At 38.1% G+C, this 21493-nt stretch overlaps 1 protein-coding gene across 1 annotated transcript in view; it reads left to right on the forward strand.

Annotated features, from left to right (window-relative positions):
• The first annotated feature begins 1863 nt into the window (after positions 1-1863).
• Positions 1864-21493, forward strand: part of LOC123272214 — a 25140-nt gene continuing 5510 nt past the window's right edge. The window contains exons 1-3 of the mRNA XM_044738915.1: positions 1864-2656; positions 2766-4832; positions 4959-5045. Of these exons, the coding sequence (XP_044594850.1) occupies positions 1864-2656; positions 2766-4832; positions 4959-5045 (2947 nt within the window). The remainder of the gene's footprint in view (positions 2657-2765; positions 4833-4958; positions 5046-21493) is intronic.

Raw genomic sequence — 21493 nt, forward strand, 5'->3', positions numbered from 1 at the left:
TCATTGCAAAGGACTTGACATGAATTTGTGCCTTTTCAAGGTTTCTATTTCTAAACATATAATTGAGAAATGACCTTGTATCTTGTGAACTATTGACATTTTTAAAGATATAAGTTCATATTGATGTTACACTTATCGAGACCTTTCATTTGAGTACCCACATCAATTTTTCATATATTTATATATATTATATATATGTATATATGAAAAATATATTAAAAATGCATGTGGGTACTCAAATGAAAGTTCTTGATGAGTATAATATAAACACGAGCTTATATTTTTAAAAATATCAATAATTAAGAAATGACCTTTTATCTTGTGAATTATTGACATTTTTAAAGATATAAGCTCATCCCGACATTACAATCATCGAGACCTTTCATTTGAGTACCCACATAAATTTTTCATATATTTTATATATTTATATATATCTATCTAATATATAAAATTCTCGTGTCACAGTTTTCGTTGCCATACTCCTCCGAAACGGCTTGACCGATTTTGATGAAATTTTTTGTGCTTATTTGGTATCTATGAGAATCGGCCAACATCTATTTTTCATCCCCCTAAATGTTAGGGGTAGTCCACCCCTAAATTTTTTTTTAATTTTTTAAACAAAATTTTTAATTTCTATTTTTTTATGATACAACATACAAAAATACATACAATCCTCAATTTTCACCCTTATACGATCAACCCTTATTTTTTAATAGCCATTTTAGTAATTTAATCATTTTTCCTCTCCGGTCGAAAACTGATCAATCGTCATTTAATTAGTTATCCCCGCCAGATGTCTACAGGTGTCACTTCTGACCCAGTAAACAGCACGGAGTAGGGATAAGAACGAAGCCGGTCTCCTTTCTTTCTCACTCCCTACACAGTTGTCGGCCATCATTATTGTTTATGCATCAAGTGTAGTAGTAACGTTGACAATTATTATTTTGCTATCTCAGTGTAATTCTCATATTAACTTTTAATCATTCCTATTTTATCAATAATAATTAAATTATCAATTTTGAGTGTATTTTGCACGATTAGTTAATCAAGTGATTTTATAACCTCAAAAGTACTCAACACGTGACACGAGCTTCCAATAACAACGGATTTTGTGTTGTAAGTATACTTTTTTTTATTTATATCGAAAATGTTGTTGATCTTATAAAAATGTAATTTTAATTTAATTTTATTAAAAAAATGTGATTGAACAATTAAGATTTTCATAGTCTCCAAAAAATCAATCATTATGAATCTTTATTTTGAAATGTCAATGGAAATATTGGTTGTATGAAAAAATTATAAGAGACAATGTTTTCATAAAATTTAATTTTTTACTTTTGTTTGAAAAATTTTTTCATAAAACTTATATTTTTGTTATAATTTCATAAATTAAAACTAATCATTTCAAAGCTGCGGCAAAAATCCTGGCCCTTATTATACTTTTAACATTTTTCATCATTAAATAATTTTATTAATTCTATTTATGTATGTTTTGTACAGTGAGCAATGCCAAGAAAACGCAAAGGGGCTGATTTGAGCCGCAGTACAAGTAAAGCTCGAAACTTGCGAAATAGCAGATCCGAAAGAACAGAAGAACAAATCCAGCAACAAAATACTGATGCACGTATCAGAATGGCGCAATTGCATCAAGAAGAGCCAGAAGATACACGAGCTGAACGCAATGAAGTCAGAAGATTAGAACAACGACAATCACGCCGTTTCACAGTCAATAGACGAAGAACAAATGACCAACAACGACAACAGGTACATCGAGCATTTATATCTGATTCATTCCTGCGTTTAGCATTCCAGTATGAGCCCGATATTGAATATTATGTTCATTCAAAAGTGGTAATTGGTGCTATGGACAAGGAATGTCCGCATTGTCATGCTCTGAAATTCAAAAATGAGCCAGCTGGGATGTGTTGCGCATCAGGAAAAGTGCAACTACCTGAAATTGAAACACCACCTGAACCATTGAACGGCTTACTTATCGGCACGGATCCGGATTCTAACGTGTTCCTGAAGTCAATTCGAAGATTCAATTCATGCTTTCAAATGACATCGTTCGGAGCAACAGAAATAGTTCGAAATACTAATGCAAATGGTCAACAATTCAATTCTACATTCAAAATCAGAGGCCAAGTTTATCATAAAATGGGCTCACTGCTGCCAATGCCAAACGAACCACATAAATTCTTACAAATCTACTTTATGGGCGGTGAGGATTCCGGAAGCGCACTTGCCAATCGCGTGAATGCACGTTGTGATTATAATAACCTTGATTCACTTTATGCCAGGCGCATCGTCAGCGAGCTAGATGCTCTTTTGAACGAGCACAACGAGTTGTTGAAAATATTCAAATCACATATGCACCAATTACAAAGCGATAATCACGCTATCGTCATTAATCCTGATAAAACACCAGCTGGAGAGCATATTCGTAGATTCAATGCACCCGTTGTTGATGATGTTGCTGGAATCATGGTTGGCGATTGTACCGCTGCACGAGGAATTGTGATTCGTAGAAGAAATAATAATCTTCAGTTCATTGCTGACACACATCGTTCATATGACGCTCTCCAATATCCGCTAATATTCTGGAAGGGACAAGACGGATATTGCATAAACATAAAACAACGAGATCCCGTATCAGGTACTTCATTGATTATTAATTTGATCATTAATCATTTAACAAAACAATTAAATTATTGAACGTAATAGATTTAAATTAATTTTTATTAAATTGGTAACCAAAATGGTAGCCGAAATTGGTAACCATGTCATTTTACCATCATCGTACGTAGGCAGTCTACGTCATATGCAAGAATATATACAGGATGCTCTGACTTTCGTGCGCGAATATGGACGACCATGTTTATTTATCACGTTCACATGTAATCCAAAATGGCCAGAGATTACATCTTTGCTACTGCCTGGCCAAAATGCAATACATCGCCATGACATTACAGCACGTGTGTTCAGACAAAAGTTGAAGTCTTTGATAAGTTTCATTACTAAATCACATGTATTTGGTCCCACACGTTGCTGGATGTATTCGGTTGAGTGGCAAAAGCGAGGATTACCTCATGCACACATTTTGGTTTGGTTCATCGACAAAATCCGTCCTGAAGAAATCGATAGTATCATTTCTGCGGAAATTCCAGATCCATCCACTGACCAACTGCTGTTTGATATTGTTACAACAAACATGATTCATGGTCCATGTGGTACTCTTAATAGTTCATCGCCTTGCATGGCTGATGGAAAATGTACTAAAAATTTCCCTAAAGATTTTACCAATGATACGGTCACAAATGTCGACGGATACCCAATATATCGTCGAAGAAATCCTGAAAATGGCGGACAATCATTTATTAAAAATATCATCAACACAGACATTGATATTGACAATCGTTGGGTGGTGCCATATTCGCCTCTGCTGAGCAAGACATATAATGCTCATATTAATGTTGAGTTCTGCAGTTCTGTGAAGAGCATCAAATACATTTGCAAGTATGTCCATAAAGACAGTGATATGGCTGTGTTTAAAGTGGAAAATACTAATGTGAATGCTCCTCCAGTGAATAAAAACGATGAAATAACGCTCTACCAAATTGGTCGGTACATCAGCTCCAATGAAGCTGCTTGGCGTATCTTTGGTTTTCCAATTCATGAACGGGATCCAGCAGTTGTTCAGTTAGTCATCCATCTTGAAAACGGTCAGCGTGTATTTTTCACGAACGAGACAGCGATTGATCGTGCAATAAATCCACCTAAAACTACACTCACTGCATTTTTTGAATTGTGTAATCGTGCGGATGATTTTGGTGCCTTTGCACGAACATTACTCTATTCACAAGTACCACGCTATTCCACATGGACTCAAACAAAAACATGGATACCCCGCAAGCAAGGCTCACCAGTTGCTGCATGTCTCAATTTATTTAAATCAAACGCCTTGGGGCGATTATTTACAGTCAATCCAAGACACACGGAGTGCTTTTATCTTCGACTGTTGTTGGTTAATGTTACTGGCCCATTATCATTTCAAGATATACGTAAAGTGAATGGGCAACAATATCCAACGTATAAAGATGCATGCCTTGCACTCGGCTTGCTGGAAGACGACAACCAGTGGGAATGCATGCTTGCTGAAGCTGCATTGAACTGTACAGCAATACAAATTCGTCTACTATTCGCTATAGTGTTGACTACATGTTTCCCAGCCCGAGCACAGATATTATGGGAAAATCACAAAGATTCAATGACTGATGATATATTGCATCAACATCGTATACGATGCCACGATCTAACCATAACATTCAGCGACGAAATGTACAATGAAGCATTCATTGCTATTGAAAATCTTTGCATTGTCATTGCCAACTTACCACTTAGTAATTTCGGTATGAATTCGCCAAATCGAACTGCATCTGATTTAATGAATACTGAAATGAATCGTGAACTGCAGTACAGTACTGTAGAAATGGCAGCGATTGTTGCCCGCAATGTCCCACTAATGAATGAGGAACAAATAACCATTTATGATCGCATTATGCTCGCAGTTTCAGCTGGACAAGGTGGGTTATTCTTTTTGGATGCACCGGGTGGAACTGGCAAAACATTCGTTATTTCGCTAATTCTTGCTGAAATACGATCAAATAATGGCATCGCATTGGCCGTTGCATCATCGGGCATTGCAGCAACTTTATTGGATGGAGGTAGAACAGCTCATTCAGTATTTAAGCTGCTACTGAATATTCAGAATAACCCTGACGCAGTATGCAACATTAAGAAACAATCGTCCATGGCCACTGTGCTGAAACGGTGTAAAATTATTATTTGAGATGAATATACTATGGCACACAAACATTCACTTGAGGCGTTGAACAGGACATTGAAAGATATTAAAAACAGTGACAAACTATTTGACGTAACTCTGTTGGTCCTTTCAGGTGATTTCAGACAAACACTTCCAGTCATTCCACGTTCAACATACGCTGATGAGATCAACGCTTGCTTAAAATCATCTCCATTGTGGCGTAATGTTGAAAAATTACAGCTAAAAATAAATATGCGCGTTCAAATGCTTCAAGATCCATCCGCTGAAACATTTTCAAAACAACTCTTAGATATCGGTGATGGAAAAGTTGCTATAGATGAAACTGGACACGTAAAATTACCGACCGATTTCTGCACAATCGCTGATTCGCAAGATACTCTCATTGAACAAATATTTCCCGATGTACACACACAATACATAAATCATGAGTGGCTTGCAGAAAGAGCGATTTTAGCGGCAAAAAATGTAGACGTTGACAATTTAAATCTGAAGATACAAATGTTGTTGCCAGGGAACTTGGTATCATATAAATCTATTGATACAGTTTGCGACGACAGCGAAGCAGTAAATTTTCCCACAGAGTTTTTGAACTCACTGGATTTGCCAGGCATGCCACCGCATAATTTACAATTAAAGGTTGGATCTCCAATTATCTTGCTTCGTAATTTGAACCCGCCCCGGCTGTGCAACGGTACGCGATTAGTCATTCAAAAATTAATGAAAAACGTGTTCGAAGCCAGGATTTTAAATGGCAATTTCAGAGGTGAAAATATACTCATACCACGGATTCCTATTATACCTACAGATGTGCCAATTCAATTCAAACGTATTCAGTTTCCGATTAAATTGGCATTTGCAATGACTATCAACAAATCCCAAGGTCAAACGATGTCTGTTTGTGGATTAGATTTGAGAACACCATGTTTTTCACACGGACAATTATACGTGGCATGCTCTCGAGTGGGTAAACCATCCAGTTTGTTGTGTTAGCTAAAAATGGACTAACAAAAAATATTGTTCACGCTATAGCATTAAGAGATTGATATTGTTTAATAGTGTTACTGTCGTAATTGTTTAATTAATGATATATAATTTTAAGGAATAAATTATAATAACTTAAAAATAATGTTTGCCTTTTGTTATTTTTATATTCCCTCATCGTTCACAGCGCTCCATGCATATTTCACGCATATACCACATTCTTACATACATACAATATACACATTCTGAAATACATACATACTTACAATAAGTAAGCTATTTTTTGTCTACACTAGAAATTACTAGGAAATTATTTATATGGCAAAACAACGTTTGCCGGGTCAGCTAGTTATATATATTATAACCAAATTTTCAAGGGGGGGTATACGGGAACTTAACTAAACTTAATTCTAAAAAAAATAAAATCTGGATTATACTTCGTTATCTTTCCGATTCTTGGTCTCTAGTCTCGATAAAATAGGGCGCCAGGTAATTTTTAATCACTAGAATTACCAAACTAGTGAACACGGAACGTAAAGAATTTTTATTCGCTAGGAATTCTCAAACTAGCTAAACTTAAACGCAAACTCAAACAATATCAGAACTCAAACTTAAACTCAAACGTAATTAGATAATTTTTATTCGCTAGAAATTATCAAACTAGCTAAAACGTAAACTAAATCGAAAATACAGAAAACTTAACAAAATAAAGACCAAAAATCAGAAGGACAATGGAATACCTCGGGGTCGCTCAGTGTGCTGGTTTGTGGAGAGAGGGGGTGGTTCGGTTAGAGAGGATCCATAATTGTAATAATTTTATACGCAACACTAAAAAATTATCATTAAAACAAAATCGGTATTTATTCAGTAAACCGTAAACTTAATTAACAAACTTAATCTCAAATCCATATAAAATTACTAGAACGATATAGCTAACAATATCAACGCTATAGCCAAGTTACAGTACCTTATTCTTATAAAATAAAACAAATAAATAAATAAATCTTAATGACTCGAATAACAATCTCAATCAAATCTATCAACAAAACTCTAAATTCTTTATAATACAAAAGTTTACTATAAACGAGACTATCCGATATCTCAAGACCAAAAACTAAATTATTAACGCTCAAATTACAATAAATAAACTAAAATCATACCTGATATAAACAATGCCGATGCTGAGTAACTTTTTATACTAACTTAAATAAACCTCATAACTATATTCATTTCTGTAACGTAAACTAAAATGCAAGAGACTAAACTCTTAACCTGTAGCTGCAATAATACGCACATCCGATCACTTGAAGTGATCAGAGGCGACTCTCCAACTCGACTGTCCACTACGAGGTCTAAGACTCAACTCTTCTTAACAAAATCTAAAATCCAACTAAAATTTCTATATTCAATTAATCCCCATAAACATTTTAATCTCTAAATCAAAAAATTGAGGCTCGGAGTACGGATATTCCTTTAGTGGATGCTCTCCGGGAACTGACTACTGCTGGGATCGAAACCAAAAACGTAACTCAAAACGTAACTTAAACTCAAAATTAAAATATCAAAAACGTAACTTAAACGTAACAAAAACTTAACGAAAAACGTAAACGTAAACGTAACTCAAACTGATCCCATATGCTTTCGTCATGTTCCTCTACATCAGAGCGCTGGCATCTCAACCAGACCTAGGCATTCCACCTGGAAGTCTCAAAGGGTTAGACTGTCGTCTAGCATCAACCGAAACCGGGTGACTTATAGTCCCGCTCCACGGTAACGCTGATTTACCCACATACTCTGCAACCTCAAAACCCAAAACTTAAATTTCAAAACTCAAAACTAAAAATTCAAAACCCACAAACTCAAAATAACTCAATAAAAACCTTAAATGACTCAACCTCAATATTTTCCAAAACTTTACTCTAAAACTGACTCTAATCTCAAAATTCTCAAAATCTCAACTGTAACTGTAACTCTCTAAATTCACACTAAAACTGTAGCTCCTCGTTACTCGGCATCTACACTCGGACTCTACTCACTAAAGACTCGCTAATAACTCGGACTCTCCTCACTGAAGGTTCGCTAAAGACTCACTTTTAATCCTCTCAATTATTTTCTATAAAATTTTGGCCTTGGAATATCGACTTAAAATCACAAAAAATCCGTTGGCGCTAGTGACGTTCATTTTAAATAGACCCCGGTCGAAAAAATAACGTCACAATATGTATATATGAAAAATATATCAAAAATGCATGTGGGTACTCAAATGAAAGCTCTTGATGAGTGTAACATCGGGATGAGCTTATATCTTCAAAAATGTCAATAGTTTACCAGATACGAGGTCATTTCTTCATTATGTATCTAGACACAGAGCATTTTCGAATGCAGCCTAAATTCTTATTATAATAAATTGACTATTGGTGAGAATAATATGAAACCTTGAAAAGGCACAACTCCAAGCAAAAACCCATTTTAGCACATAAATACACTGGCCACAAAATTTTCCTTATTCTCGCAATAATATTGATTATTGTTATTATATTGTTATTATGATTATTATTATTATTTAATTATTATAGTTGTTTTAACTATTATTGCCGACAACATGAAAATCATGTGGCTGCCCCAATTTTTTTTTTCCGTGTATATATTATAGGAATCATTTCGAACTCACTCCGCACGAAGATTTTATCTTTATTTTATTTTGAGAATGATTCCCATAATGGTATAGGAATGATTCCTATAATATTCTAGGAATCCTTCCTATACCATTATGGGAATAGTTCCCATAATGATATAGGAACCATTACTATATCATTATGGGAATATTTCCCATAATATTATGGGAATGGTTCCTATAATTGTATAGGAATCATTCCTATAATTATAGTAACCATTCCTATACCATTATGGAAAATTTTCCTATAATTCTGGGGAAATTTCCTATAATTATGGGAACAATTCCCATAATTCATGGGAACAGTTCCTATAATCACCTGGGAACTGTTCCCATAAAATTATGGGAATAGTTCCCATATTTTTCTTTCCGTGTAGAGAAGGAATCAGTTAGATTGTTATAGGATTTTTATCAATGTAAAATGGCAATAATTACTATGGTAGAATAGCCGAAGTTAGTAATTAGAATTCATAAAATAAATCTGATACATGACTTTCGTTGCTAAAAATTCTCCCCGTAAAATAATTTTTCGATATGACATTGGTATTTAGTTTAATTAATTACTTAACCAATTTTTATTTTATTCAACACATTTATTGATATTTATATTTCTATATAAAATACCAAACTAAATACTTATAATAAATTGTTTTTTTAATTCTCATAGCCTAGTATAAGCACATAAAAGAATTTTTCCCATTCTACATTGGGGAAAATAATTAATTTTTTATTGCTCCGCACAGTATTGAAATTTTATAAAATTATACAAAAATATTTTTTTCGAGTTTTAAAAATTGCATTAAACTTTATAAATAAACCTTAAAATTTTAAATTATACCTAAAAGATTTATCGTATCACTAAATATTTTTACAAAAATAGTGAGAGTATAAATTCTCTAATAGCATTTAGCACTCGTATCGGTTCATGTAGGCATCGGTTTATGACGAGCAGAGTTAAAAAACGCAAAACTGCTGGGTATTGGAACTAAATACTATTTCCCTTTATATAGAGAAGTTTCGATAGAATGTGGATGTTAAACTGGCCAGTACGATGCTCGTGTGTGTGCTTTCGTATCAGACAGCTTTTATACTTTTATACTTATGTATGCTACTCGAATGAATGTAACCAACGCAGTTTGTAAATCCTGGAGTAATACATTACTTCAAATGCATCTAAATCGGATTACTCTTACATCTGATGACAAAGTACGTTTTTCTATCATACGGAAAAGCTTCTTCAAGATGATGTAGTTCTGATTTTGGTGGATATGTATTGTATTTTTCAACTTTTTAAGAGTTATCCATTTTTTTTACTGTAAAAACCATTAAATGTTTTTAGATATTGATATTAAAAAATAAAGTCTTTTTTGGAAAATTTTCACTGAAAAAATAAAAAATAAAAAATAAAAAATTTCATCTTTGAAATCGTCAAATGTATAATTTATTGATAATTACTAATTACAATAATAATTTATTATTCAAGTATTCAAATGAGTTTTCCAACTTGGGTTAGATCATCTATTTGTTCATCCAGAGCCTTGAAAATAATAACTAATTTTTCTTTGTAAATAAATTTTTTCCGTGTCAAAAATACTTTTGAAAATAAATCTTGCTCATAAATCATAAGTTTCTTTCTTAAGTTTTTTTTTTTTTTTTTTTATCGTACTGACAATATTTATTCAAATGTTAATTTTTTTATTTATGACTTATGACTTATGACATAAAGAATATCTAATTTTTAAATAAACTTCTTAAGGAGAGAAATCGTAGTTGTTAAAGAAATAAAATTGAATACAAAAATTTTCCAAGTTCAAATTTAAAAAAAAAAATTAACTGGCTCGAGGTATCCAATTTTCTTCAGAAATAATTTTTAAAGAATTTACAAGTTATTTTTTTATGAAATAATTAAAAAATTTCCTATCTAAAAAATTAAAGTACATTCTCTGTCAGTTTTTTATTATGCAATGAATCTGCTAATAAAAAATTATAAATTTTAGAATTTCTGCTAACTTCAATATCATTTATTATTTAGAGAATAATATCAATAATTTTGACCAAAAAAAAGAAGGATTCAATAACATTTCTTCTTAAAATTTTACTTTTTCTTCGGGCTAAATAATTGAGAATAGATCATACTTCAATACTTGACAATATACAACGTTTAGATGTAACAAAATTAACCTAAGATCCGGAAGTTATATCAGTAATGCTGGACGTCTTATTGATGTATTAAGTACTCTAAATGTCAGAGCTCGTCGTATACTAATCGTAATCTTCACAACGGATAGGTAAAATATAGAGTAGAATAGAATAATATTAAACAAATTGTACTAATCTAATTCGTTATCTTTGTCAATCTCAACTACATTACTAAATCAACTCTAAATAGTACAATCCACTAGCGGAATTATTGAAAGAACTGAATGGTTCTCTTTGTTACTTGATGCCGAAATTTGAAGCAAGATAAGTCATGATTCCAATTAGTGAAGATTTGGTTTTCTGAAAGTTATATCAATATAAATTATTAATAGAGACATCAAGTATTAGAATATACTTAGACCTAGATTAAGATATCGTAATGAACATCGTGAATCATGAATCATATAATTGAAAATTTAGTTATAACACTCAGTACATCAAGATCTGTGTCCGTTTGTCGTGACGAACATGGATTCATCTGACTATTCTTACATAAATTTTTACTAATCCTTCTAAGTAAATTATTCAGTTAGTTAAATAAATTTATGTATTACTTTTGCACGACTCATAATGCAAAGCATCAAAGAGTGCTCCTTTCTGCAACTATTTTTATTGTTATACTCTTGTGAGTAAACGGATACTAACACATTTCGTAAACCATCGAACAGATAATTCAAGCAAGATTGATTCTCCAATTTTCAAAAATTTATTTAGTGTAATTCTTAGAGCTTAAAATTTACATTTTAATAAGTAAATCAGAAATACTGATAATAACATAATTTATGTACCATAAAACATATAATTCAATGAAGATAAATTCTTCAATTTTCAAAGATTTATTTATTGTAAAAAGAACGAGAAAATCATTAAGGACGTTCCGAGAAAAAACCGCTTTCTTAAAATTTTTTGGAAATTTTGAGTACTTATACTCATAATTATAAGCATCCTCTATACGTAGGAATTTTTTAAAATAGTTCTTGCGGCACTAAATTTTGAAATATAAGCATTTGAAATTTGTATATTTTACATACAAACCCTATGCTGACCGACGTTCAAGCAAACGTTTTATTAAATATCGATCGTACTTTTCTTAAGATCGTTTTAAAAAACCGAGAATCATTAACTGAAGATATAACAAGTATTTTTTATCAAAAATAACATAAACGAGCGGTATTCATTTTTAACTTCCCGCTAAGAAAATCAAAGATTTTAAAAAATCGGGAAGTTATTGGTTTTACCCCGTTTTGCAAAAATCGAGTTTTCATCAGATCTCGACGTTTGAAAGTCACAAGAAGCTTCCCTGACTATCCCCGCGAGGTTGTCACGGTGTCTGTATGTATGTATGTATGTACGTATGTATGTGTGTGTGTGTTTTTTTTTCTCCTTAAGGGGGAGGGAATCCTTTTTGCGGATTCAAGGCATAGCTGTTTTGCCTGAATATGTGAAGACTCGACGCAGCGTCATACTAAAACTCGACGCTAACGCCCCTACTCACTAAACCCTAAACCTCTTTTCTTCTTTCCTCTAATCCCTCATGGGAACCGCCGTCAGGCATTACTTCGTGAGGGGAGGAACTAGCTACTGCTCTTCCTTCTGGTGGCTAAGGCGTTAACTACCTTCCTTCTATCTTCTGATATTTGCTCTTCTTCTTTCGGTGGAAGGCAAGTCTTTGAGGACTCTTCTCCGACATACATGATGTTCCATAGCAGAGGGCCTAAAACTGATCCCTGTGGCACTCCTCCGGAGATTTCGTACACTTCCGTACCGTTTTTCATGTCATATTTCAGATCCCTATTCGTGAAGTAGCTCGCTACCATTCTGCGAAGGTATCCTGGTACGTTTTTTTCTTCTAGAGCCCGCATAACGCAGTCCCAGTTAGCGGAGTTAAAGGCATTCTTGAGGTCCAAAGCAGCCACCAAGCAGTATTTCACCTTTCCACCCTTACATCTCGCTCCGGCGATCGCATCCTTGGCTGTATCAACAACCAATTCGATCGCATCCAGAGTTGACCGTCCTTTTCGGAAACCAAACTGGTTCTCTGCCAGGAGTGGATCGACTACAGCCTCTATTCTCTGATGAATTATGCGCTCGAATATCTTGCCAGCCATGTCTAACATGCACAGTGGTCGGTAGGATGACGGTTCTTCCGGCGGCTTTTTCCCCTTCGGAAGTAGCACTAGCCGTTTCTGTTTCCACTTCTGGGGAAAAGTCCCTTTCTTCAGGCATGTATCGTAAACGTCCAGGAATAATGCCGGTGCTGCCCTAAGGATTGATTTCAGGGCAATATTAGGGATTCCGTCCAATCCCGGCACCTTATTATTCCGTACTCGATTGCCTGCCTCTGTCAACTCGTCCAATGTGATAGTTGGGATGTCTTCAGGGTTGAACTGCTCCAACTTGTAGGTGAATACCGGCTGTTGGGTCTGCTCTGCTACTCGTTGCGGAGGGCTTTTTTTCAAGTCCTTCTTCTTTGTGACTTTGTCGGTTGGCTCTGGCGAATTTCGGTCCTTTCTCTTTCCAGGCCTTGAACCATTTTCACCCTTGTCCTCAGCAGCAGATTCGCCGTCACCGTCGGCTCCAGTGTCCATTGCTTCTTCCGTCTCAACTTCAGTTTGAATGCGTCGTCGTGATGACTGCCATTCCTCGTCCAGTTTCTTGAATCTTCCAAGAGCATTAACTACACCGGTTATCTTGGTCTTTATCTCCTTGTGGATATTGACCTTTGTTTGGACAAACTCTTGCAGCTCAATGGTCAGCTTTTCAAGGCACTCCAGCACTTGCGTTCTCTTCATTTCAGCGCTTGCTTCAATCGCTGCTTGTTGGACATGAAGCCCGTTTCCACTTTTGTTAATTTCCTGTAAATTACTCATACTTTTTGATTTACCAGCGCATCGTACGGAGTGGAGCGGGTTGTCATAACTAGGAACGGGTGTACCCTCGGAGATAGTACTCCTACCCCAGTTCCCTGAGGCCTAGTCGACACTTAGCCCCCGTGTCGGGCTTGCTGGGTCCCGCATCGGGCGCCTCCTCAGGTGGCGGATAGGGGAATGCCCGGCATATCTGCACGTCAGATGCGTCGGGTACCGAGGAAACAGAATACTCGGGGTGGACCAAAACCTAGCAAAAGATGATATGGAAATGTCAGAAGATTTTCAAACATCGTTTACAGTACAGAGGATGGATACCTCAGTGCCGGCGAGAGAAGGCGTGCAAACGGGCCTAAACTTGTCGTTATCAAGCGACCGTTTGAACAGTGGAGTAGACCCCATGGCTCTGCTGTCTAGCAATGCTAGCAAGGTTACAGGGAGTACGAAATCAGCCCAGATGGCAGAGAACGGACAGCTGAGCAACATTCCTTCAAAAAGTGGAGGACCTTTTGCTCCTGCCACTAATCAAACCCACCGAGGAAGAATGAACTCTCTACCGACCGTCACCGGCCAACAGTCACCAATGGAGAGGCTCGGCAACAAGATTGATGAGTTAGCCGACTTCATAAAAGACAAAAAGAATCTCCACCATGAGATCAGAAAATTGGTTTCGTCTATTAGTACGGCATATAGGCTGGCCAACAAATCACCAACGAAGTCGGCGTCAACGACTCAAACATCTCCGAGTCTGAACAAAAAATCACAGCCATCTCTGACCACTCCTAAGAAATTACCACAGCAAGGAGATGGCAACAAGAAGAGGCCGCTGTCCACGCCCAGCCCTTCCTCAGATATTGACAAGCCAGCACAGAAAAAGACAGCCCGGGATGATACCTGGACCAAAGTGACTCGGCAAAACAAGAAAAAGAAAGAACAGGAGCCAGTGACTCAAACTGCTACAGCCCAAGACCAGCCAAACAGCGGTGGCTCCAAGAAACCAAGGAGGAAGAAGACAAGAACTAAAGCTGTCCTAGTCCAACCAGCTGAAGGGCGAACATACGCCGATCTCCTGAAGGAAATCAAGGCCAAGGTAAGCCCTGTCGAGACGGGCGTAGACATAAGGTCTATTAAAAGACGAAACACGGAGGCGTTCTCCTTGAAATGGCTCGAAAGTCCGAAGACAGCAAGGCATTCACCGATGCAGTAAGGGCAGCCACTGCAAACATCGGCACAGTCAAGACGCTAACACCAACAACAACGATCGAGATCCTCGACTTAGATGAAATCTCTACCGAGAGCGAAGTCCGTGAAGCACTCAAACGTGAATTCACTGACAACCTGGAGGTCAAACGGGTAAATTTGACAAAACCCACACCACGAGGTAATCGGGCAGCCTTCTGCGAACTAGACGAGCCCAATGCGATTAAGGCCCTTGACAAGGCCCGTATACGGATCGGTTTGGTGAACTGTCGTATACGCCCAGTAGTAAAAGTAACACGTTGTTTTAAATGTCTTGGTTATGGACACCAAACACGTCAGTGTGCGGGACCAGACAGAAGCAGGTGCTGCTACAAATGTGGCGGAGAGAACCACAAGGCCGTAAACTGCACGGAGAAGTTAAAACGCTTCCTTTGTGCTTCGGACAAAGATGCCCAGGATAGTCTATGCCATATTTCTGGCACTGGAGCGTGTAAGGCATTCCGCAAAGCACTTGCAGAAGCCATGAAAGGTCAGAAATGACACGCATACTACAAGGCAACCTGAATAGGTGCGCCTTGGCGCAAAACCTGCTGCGCCAGCGTGTTTTCGAAGATTAAATTGACGTCTGCTTTATCTGCGAGCAATATCTAAACATCGAAGGTAAAACATGGTTCGCAGACGAAACGGGCACGGCAGCAATTTAGATTGTGAACACAAAGAACGTTACCGTCAACAACAGCGGAGGTGGAGCAGGTTTTGTCTGGATTCAAACCCCCACAACCTACTTCATGAGCGTCTATCTCTCACCTAACGAAGGGATTAGTGTATTCCGACAGAAACTCGCAAATATAGAAGATGCGGTCACTAAGTTCGACGGCGAAGTTATCGTAGCTGGTGACTTCAATGCTAAATCGGCTGAATGGGGCGCTGATTTCTCCGACACCAGAGGCAACGAGGTCGCTGACGTCGTGGCTAGACTCGACCTCATAGTGCTAAATACTGGGAGCACCACGACTTTCAGAAGACTGGGGTACCAAGAGTCCATCCTCGACATTTCGTTGGCGACAAAAATTGCCAACATGATTGAAAACTGGACAGTATCCGAAAAATACAGTGGCAGTGATCACCAGTTCGTGACATTTAACGTTGGATTGGCATCTGCTCCGGTACCACAACACGACCTTTCTAAGCGAAAGTGGAATGTCAGGAAGCTTGATCCAGAGGCACTGCGAGCTTCACTTGCACGGAGCTGGTCTACCCTTCAGAACAACCCGACTCCGGATACTTGCAGCGAGACAGAAAGGACAGTACTAAATACGATGAAGGAGATTTCCGCCGCATGTGACGCCTCTATGCCGCGGTTGAAAAACCGGAGTTTTCGCAGGCCGGCGTACTGGTGGTCAACAGACATAGCGGAACTTCGCAAAATGTGCCATCAACAACGTCGCCGCGCAACGAGAGCCGCCAAACGCTCCCCAAGCCAGGACTTGTATTCAAAAGAGTACAAGCAGGCCAAAAAGATGCTAAATCGAGCCATCAAAGCAAGTAAAGCAAAGTTGTGGAAAGAGATCTGCAACGATCTCGACAATGACATCTGGGGTAAAGCCTACCAAATTGTCGCCAAACGACTTGGAAAGGCTTCACCAGAGGCGCCGAAGTCTCCAGCCTTAATGGATAGCATCGTAGCGGAGCTTTTCCCCAAACACCCGCCGCAGGAGAAGAAACACTACACTAAAAACAACGAAGTAACGCCCTTCACAACTAAGGAACTACAAGACGCGGCCAAGTCACTCAAAACAGGAAAGGCACCTGGACCTGATGGCATCCCGGCATCGGTGATCAAGATTATAGCCCTGGAATACCCAGACTTACTCCTGAACACCTACAACGCATGCTTGGCAACTGGCACCTTTTCCGCGGTCTGGAAACGGCAGAGATTGGTTCTCTTAGACAAAGGTAAGGGAACCCCCATAACACCTTCGTCGTTTAGACCACTCTGTATGCTAGACATTGCTGGAAAACTGCTCGAGAAGCTCATACAAGGGAGACTACGAGAACGCAGACTATGAGAAGGGAGACTATGAGAACGCAGACTACGACGAGCTTCTTGAAATCCCGTTGCCAGAGCAAGTAGAGCTAACAGGCTTTGCAGACGACGTTGCAGCCACTATAGTGGCGGACAGCGTGGAAGAGGCCGAACTGCTAGTTCGGGAAACCATCGACACCGTCGAGACTTGGCTCGATAAGCATCACCTGAAACTCGCCAAACAGAAAACCGAGATGGTCGTTTTGACCCGTCAAAAATGGTTTCCAAAACCATTCGCTATGGACATGGGAGGAACAACGCTGACGTCAACAAGGGCCCTGCGGTATCTAGGGGTAATGTGATAGACGAGAAACTTTCCGTGAACACCTCGACAGTGCATGCAAAAAAGCCAGCAAGACTGTGTCTAGCCTAGCACGAATTATGACCAACACCATGGGACCAAGAACAAAAAAGAGAAGAGTTCTTCTAGAAGCAGTCCACTCGGTACTGCTTTATGGAGCGGAGATATGGGCAGACATATTAAAGCAGAAGACCTACCGGCGAAAGATCGCAGCAGTACAGCGGCGAGGCGCTCTCAGGGTTGCCTGCGCCTACCGCACAGTTTCCGAAGCGGCTGTATTGGTCATTGCAGGAGCCGCGCCCATCGACCTATTAGCGTTCGAAAGAGCAAAACTCTATGACGCTAAAGACAGTGATGATAACATGAAGGACGCAAGAACGAGGATAAAGGCGGAAACGCAGCAAGAGTGGCAGGACCGATGGACATCGGGAGAGACGGGCAGATGGACGGCGCGCCTGATCCCAAACATCAACGTCTGGCTCTCTCGGAAGCACGGGGATACGGACTTTTTCCTGACCCAGCTATTGACGGGACATGGGCAGTTCAATGCCTATCTTTTCAAGATGGGTTTGCACAGCACACCAACGTGCAAATACTGCCCGGATAAAATCGACGACTCCGAACACACATTCTTCGAGTGTGCTCGATAGAAGGACTACAGAAGAAACACTGAAGAGATCATAGGCACCAGGCTCTCCCCCTCAAGCCTGGTGACCTATATGATCAAACAAGAGGAAAACTGGTCAGCTGTTGCAGTTTATGCACAGCACCTCCTGAAAGACAAAATCGCAGAAAGGGACCAGTAGCCAGGAGTAGGCGTCGTGAGACGCAGCACGACTGGATTGAGGTAATGCTAACGCGGTTCCAATCCAGTCCTCCCCGTACCATCTAGGGGAGAGGGGAAGAGGAATGTTTTTTTTAGTGGGTAAAAATCTCCACACTACCGACTATCGATATCTGCTGGAAGATGGGCGGCAGAGTTAACGATACCGGTGTCTTTTGAAGATCTTTTTTCGTACCTCTTTATAAAAAAAAAAAAAATGTCGACACTTAGCCAGTCCCGGAATACACGGACGGACTAGACTCGCTCGGTGCGGTGAAGATTCCGATCTCTAACACTCACTGCGTACTTTCTGATCAAGGCCCGAAGTGACTGGCTCCTGATCCACTGCTACAACTTACACCTCAGCAGAGCAAGCTCACATCAGCCGTGGCCCGCATCGTCGGAAACTACGATACAGGTTCCGGACACTCCCAGTGAGTTACAGCAGGAACCAATCGTCTTGCTAGGTCAGTTAGTGTGACCAACCCATTCAAGGGGGGGGGGGAGTTTTGTCCACGGGAGCATATTTTATTTGGCTCCTACCCTCTGTACCTCATCAACTAAGAGACCTAGTGTCATCCAAGGACAGCGAGCGTTCTTCCGTCCGCTACGGGGAGACGCGCCTGGTAGCAGTTTCTCCTCTGACGCAGGTGTGTGTGTGTGTGTTTGTGTGTGTGTGTGTTTGTGTGTGTGTGTGTTTTTTTAACTTCCCGCTAAGAAAATCGAAGATTTTCAAAAATCGGGAATTTATTGTTTTCACCCCGTTTTGCAAAAATCGAGTTTTCATCAGATCTCGACGTTTGAAGGTCACAGGAAGCTTCCCTGACTATCCCCGTGAGGTTGTCACGGTGTCTGTATGTATGTGTGTGTGTGTAAAAGTATGTGAACCGCTTATAACTTTTGAACGGCTTGACCAATTTCATCGCGGTAGGTGCCATTCGAAAGGGCTTGACCAAACTTAGATTTTGAAAATTATTTGGACCGATTCAGATCAATAGATTTTGAGAAATCTTAAAAAAACTGAAAAAAAAATTTTTTTCAAATGTGGTTTTTTTGGAATAACTTTTAAACAGCTTAAAGGTTCAATTCCAAAAACTAATCAGCTCTTAACCTCAAAAAATTACGTCAATCGCCACCAGTCCGGTCAAAATCGGTTGATTCGTTCGAGAGATATCGTGAACGAAAGAAAACCGAAAAAAGTGTTTTTTCGGAATAACTCCAAAATTCCTAGCGCGATCAATTCAAAATTAAAGATTTTTTGTGAGACTTAAAAAACTGCGTCGAATGCTTCTAACCACGTAAAAATCGGTTTATTCATTCAAAAGTTATTGCGGTTTAAAAATTCAAAAAATAGTGTCTTATCAAATCTCTATCAGACTTTTGAGCTCGAAGAGCTCAAAAGCATAGGAAAGCAATCTCTTTGAGCTCGGAGAGCTCAAAATAACCCATAAATTGTATTTTTGAGCTCGAAGAGCTCAAAAACGTCATTGGTGCAATTTTAAGCACCTAAGTATGAAATTAGCGGGAAGTTGCAGGGATGGCCTTCAGGGTCAACTGTTTTCCTAATTTTTTTTTTTTTTTCCTAAAGGGGGGAATCCTTTTTACGGATTCTAGGCATAGCTGTTTGGCCTGGATATGTGGCGACTCGACGCAGCGTCATACCAAAACTCGACGCTGACGCCCCTACCCACTAAACCCTGAACCCCTTTCTCTTCTATCCTCTGATCCCTCATGGTACCACCGTAAGGCATTTCTTCGCGGGGAGAGGAATTAGCTGCCGCTCTTCCTTCTGGTTGTATGTGTGTGTAAGTAAGTAAACTTCCTATAACTTTTGAACGGTTAGACCGATTTCATCGCGGTTGGTGCCATTCAAAAGGGCTTGGCCAAACTTAGATTTTGAATACAATTTGGATTGATTCAGACCGATAGATTTCGGCAAATCTAAAAAAACTGTAAAAAAAAATTTTTCAAAAGTGGTTTTCTTGAAATCACTTTCAAACGGCTCTATCAATCAACTCCAAAAACTAATCAACTCTTAACCTTGAAAAACTACGTCGATTGCCGCTAATCCGATCAAAATCGGTTGATTCGTTCGATATATCGTGCAGGAAAGAAAACCAAAAAAAGTGTTTTTTCGGAATTACTCCGAAATTTCTAGTTAGATCAATTTGAACTTAAAAATTTTTCATAAGGCTCAAAAAAATGCGTCGAATGCCGCCAACCGCGTGAAAATCGGTTCATTCATTTAAAAGTTATTGCGGTTTGAAAACTCACAAAATACACGGAGACAAAATTTTGCTACAAGAACTCTATAGTAGTTAGTTAGTTGTAAAAAGTTTCAGTAGGTTAACGTATTCTTATAGTGACAATACCGTTTGGCTCCTGCAACTCTACATCGTTGAGCTCTGAGAGCTAAACGTTATTTACCTCTCACAATTCTACAGGATCGTTCTGAGACTATATCAAATTTTTGGAAGTCTGCTTAATAATTTTTTTTTACGATTTAGCATTGATAATTTAATAAATACATGCGGCAGAATGAATTTATATTGCCAACAATAATTGTATATGACAAATAAGAATAGTATTATAATAGAAATAAAATAATAATAGAACTTACATTACAAATAAATATTATTTGTAAAATAAAAATATGGTCGTCACAAAATTATCTTATTTTCTTAATTATATCAATAAATATTGGACATAAAATCACTACCGTATATGCACAAGAAAAGATAAATAATCGAAAACAAATTTTATTTTGTGGTAAATGGGGTCTTTTTAATGTATTCCGATAACTTATCATTTATCACAATATATTCAACTAATAAATTAAATTAGCAGTCACTGCAAATGAATCTTGAAAAACCATAAATGCAAAACTGTTCTAACAAAATTCAATTTGACAAAAAGAAAACCTATTTCTTTAAATAAATAAATTTGGAACTTAATTGTCCTCATATATTTTTAATAATATGGATTAGTAACAAAATAATTCTGTTTGTCATTTTAGAAGGTTATGAAATATGTCAGCGCACTCCACTACTGCGCAACGTAGAGCGCTCCCAATTATATCGTTTGGCTCTGAGAACAATCCCGTAGAGCTCTGAGAGCTCAACAACATTGAGTTATCAGAACTAAATAACATTTTGTTACTGTAACTCTACAACGAACAGTAAACTGTGTATAGTTGTGGTAACTCTACAGTTACGTTACCAGAACGAAATTTTTTTTTCCGTGTAGTGTTTTATCAACCTTCTATTAAACTTTTGAGCTTGAAGAGCTCAAAAGCACAAAAAAGTTATCTTTTCGAGCTCGGAGAGCTCAAAACAACATATAAATTGTATTTTTGAGCTCGAAGATTGTATTCAAAATCTAAGTTTGGACAAGCCCTTTCGAATGGCACCAACCGCGATCGAATCGGTCGAGTCATTCAAAAGTTATGAGAGGTTTACATACTTACACACACACACACACACACACACACACACACACACACACACACACACACAC

The sequence above is a fragment of the Cotesia glomerata genome, linkage group LG9, assembly GCF_020080835.1.
Source record: "Cotesia glomerata isolate CgM1 linkage group LG9, MPM_Cglom_v2.3, whole genome shotgun sequence".
NCBI classification, from domain to species: domain Eukaryota; kingdom Metazoa; phylum Arthropoda; class Insecta; order Hymenoptera; family Braconidae; genus Cotesia; species Cotesia glomerata.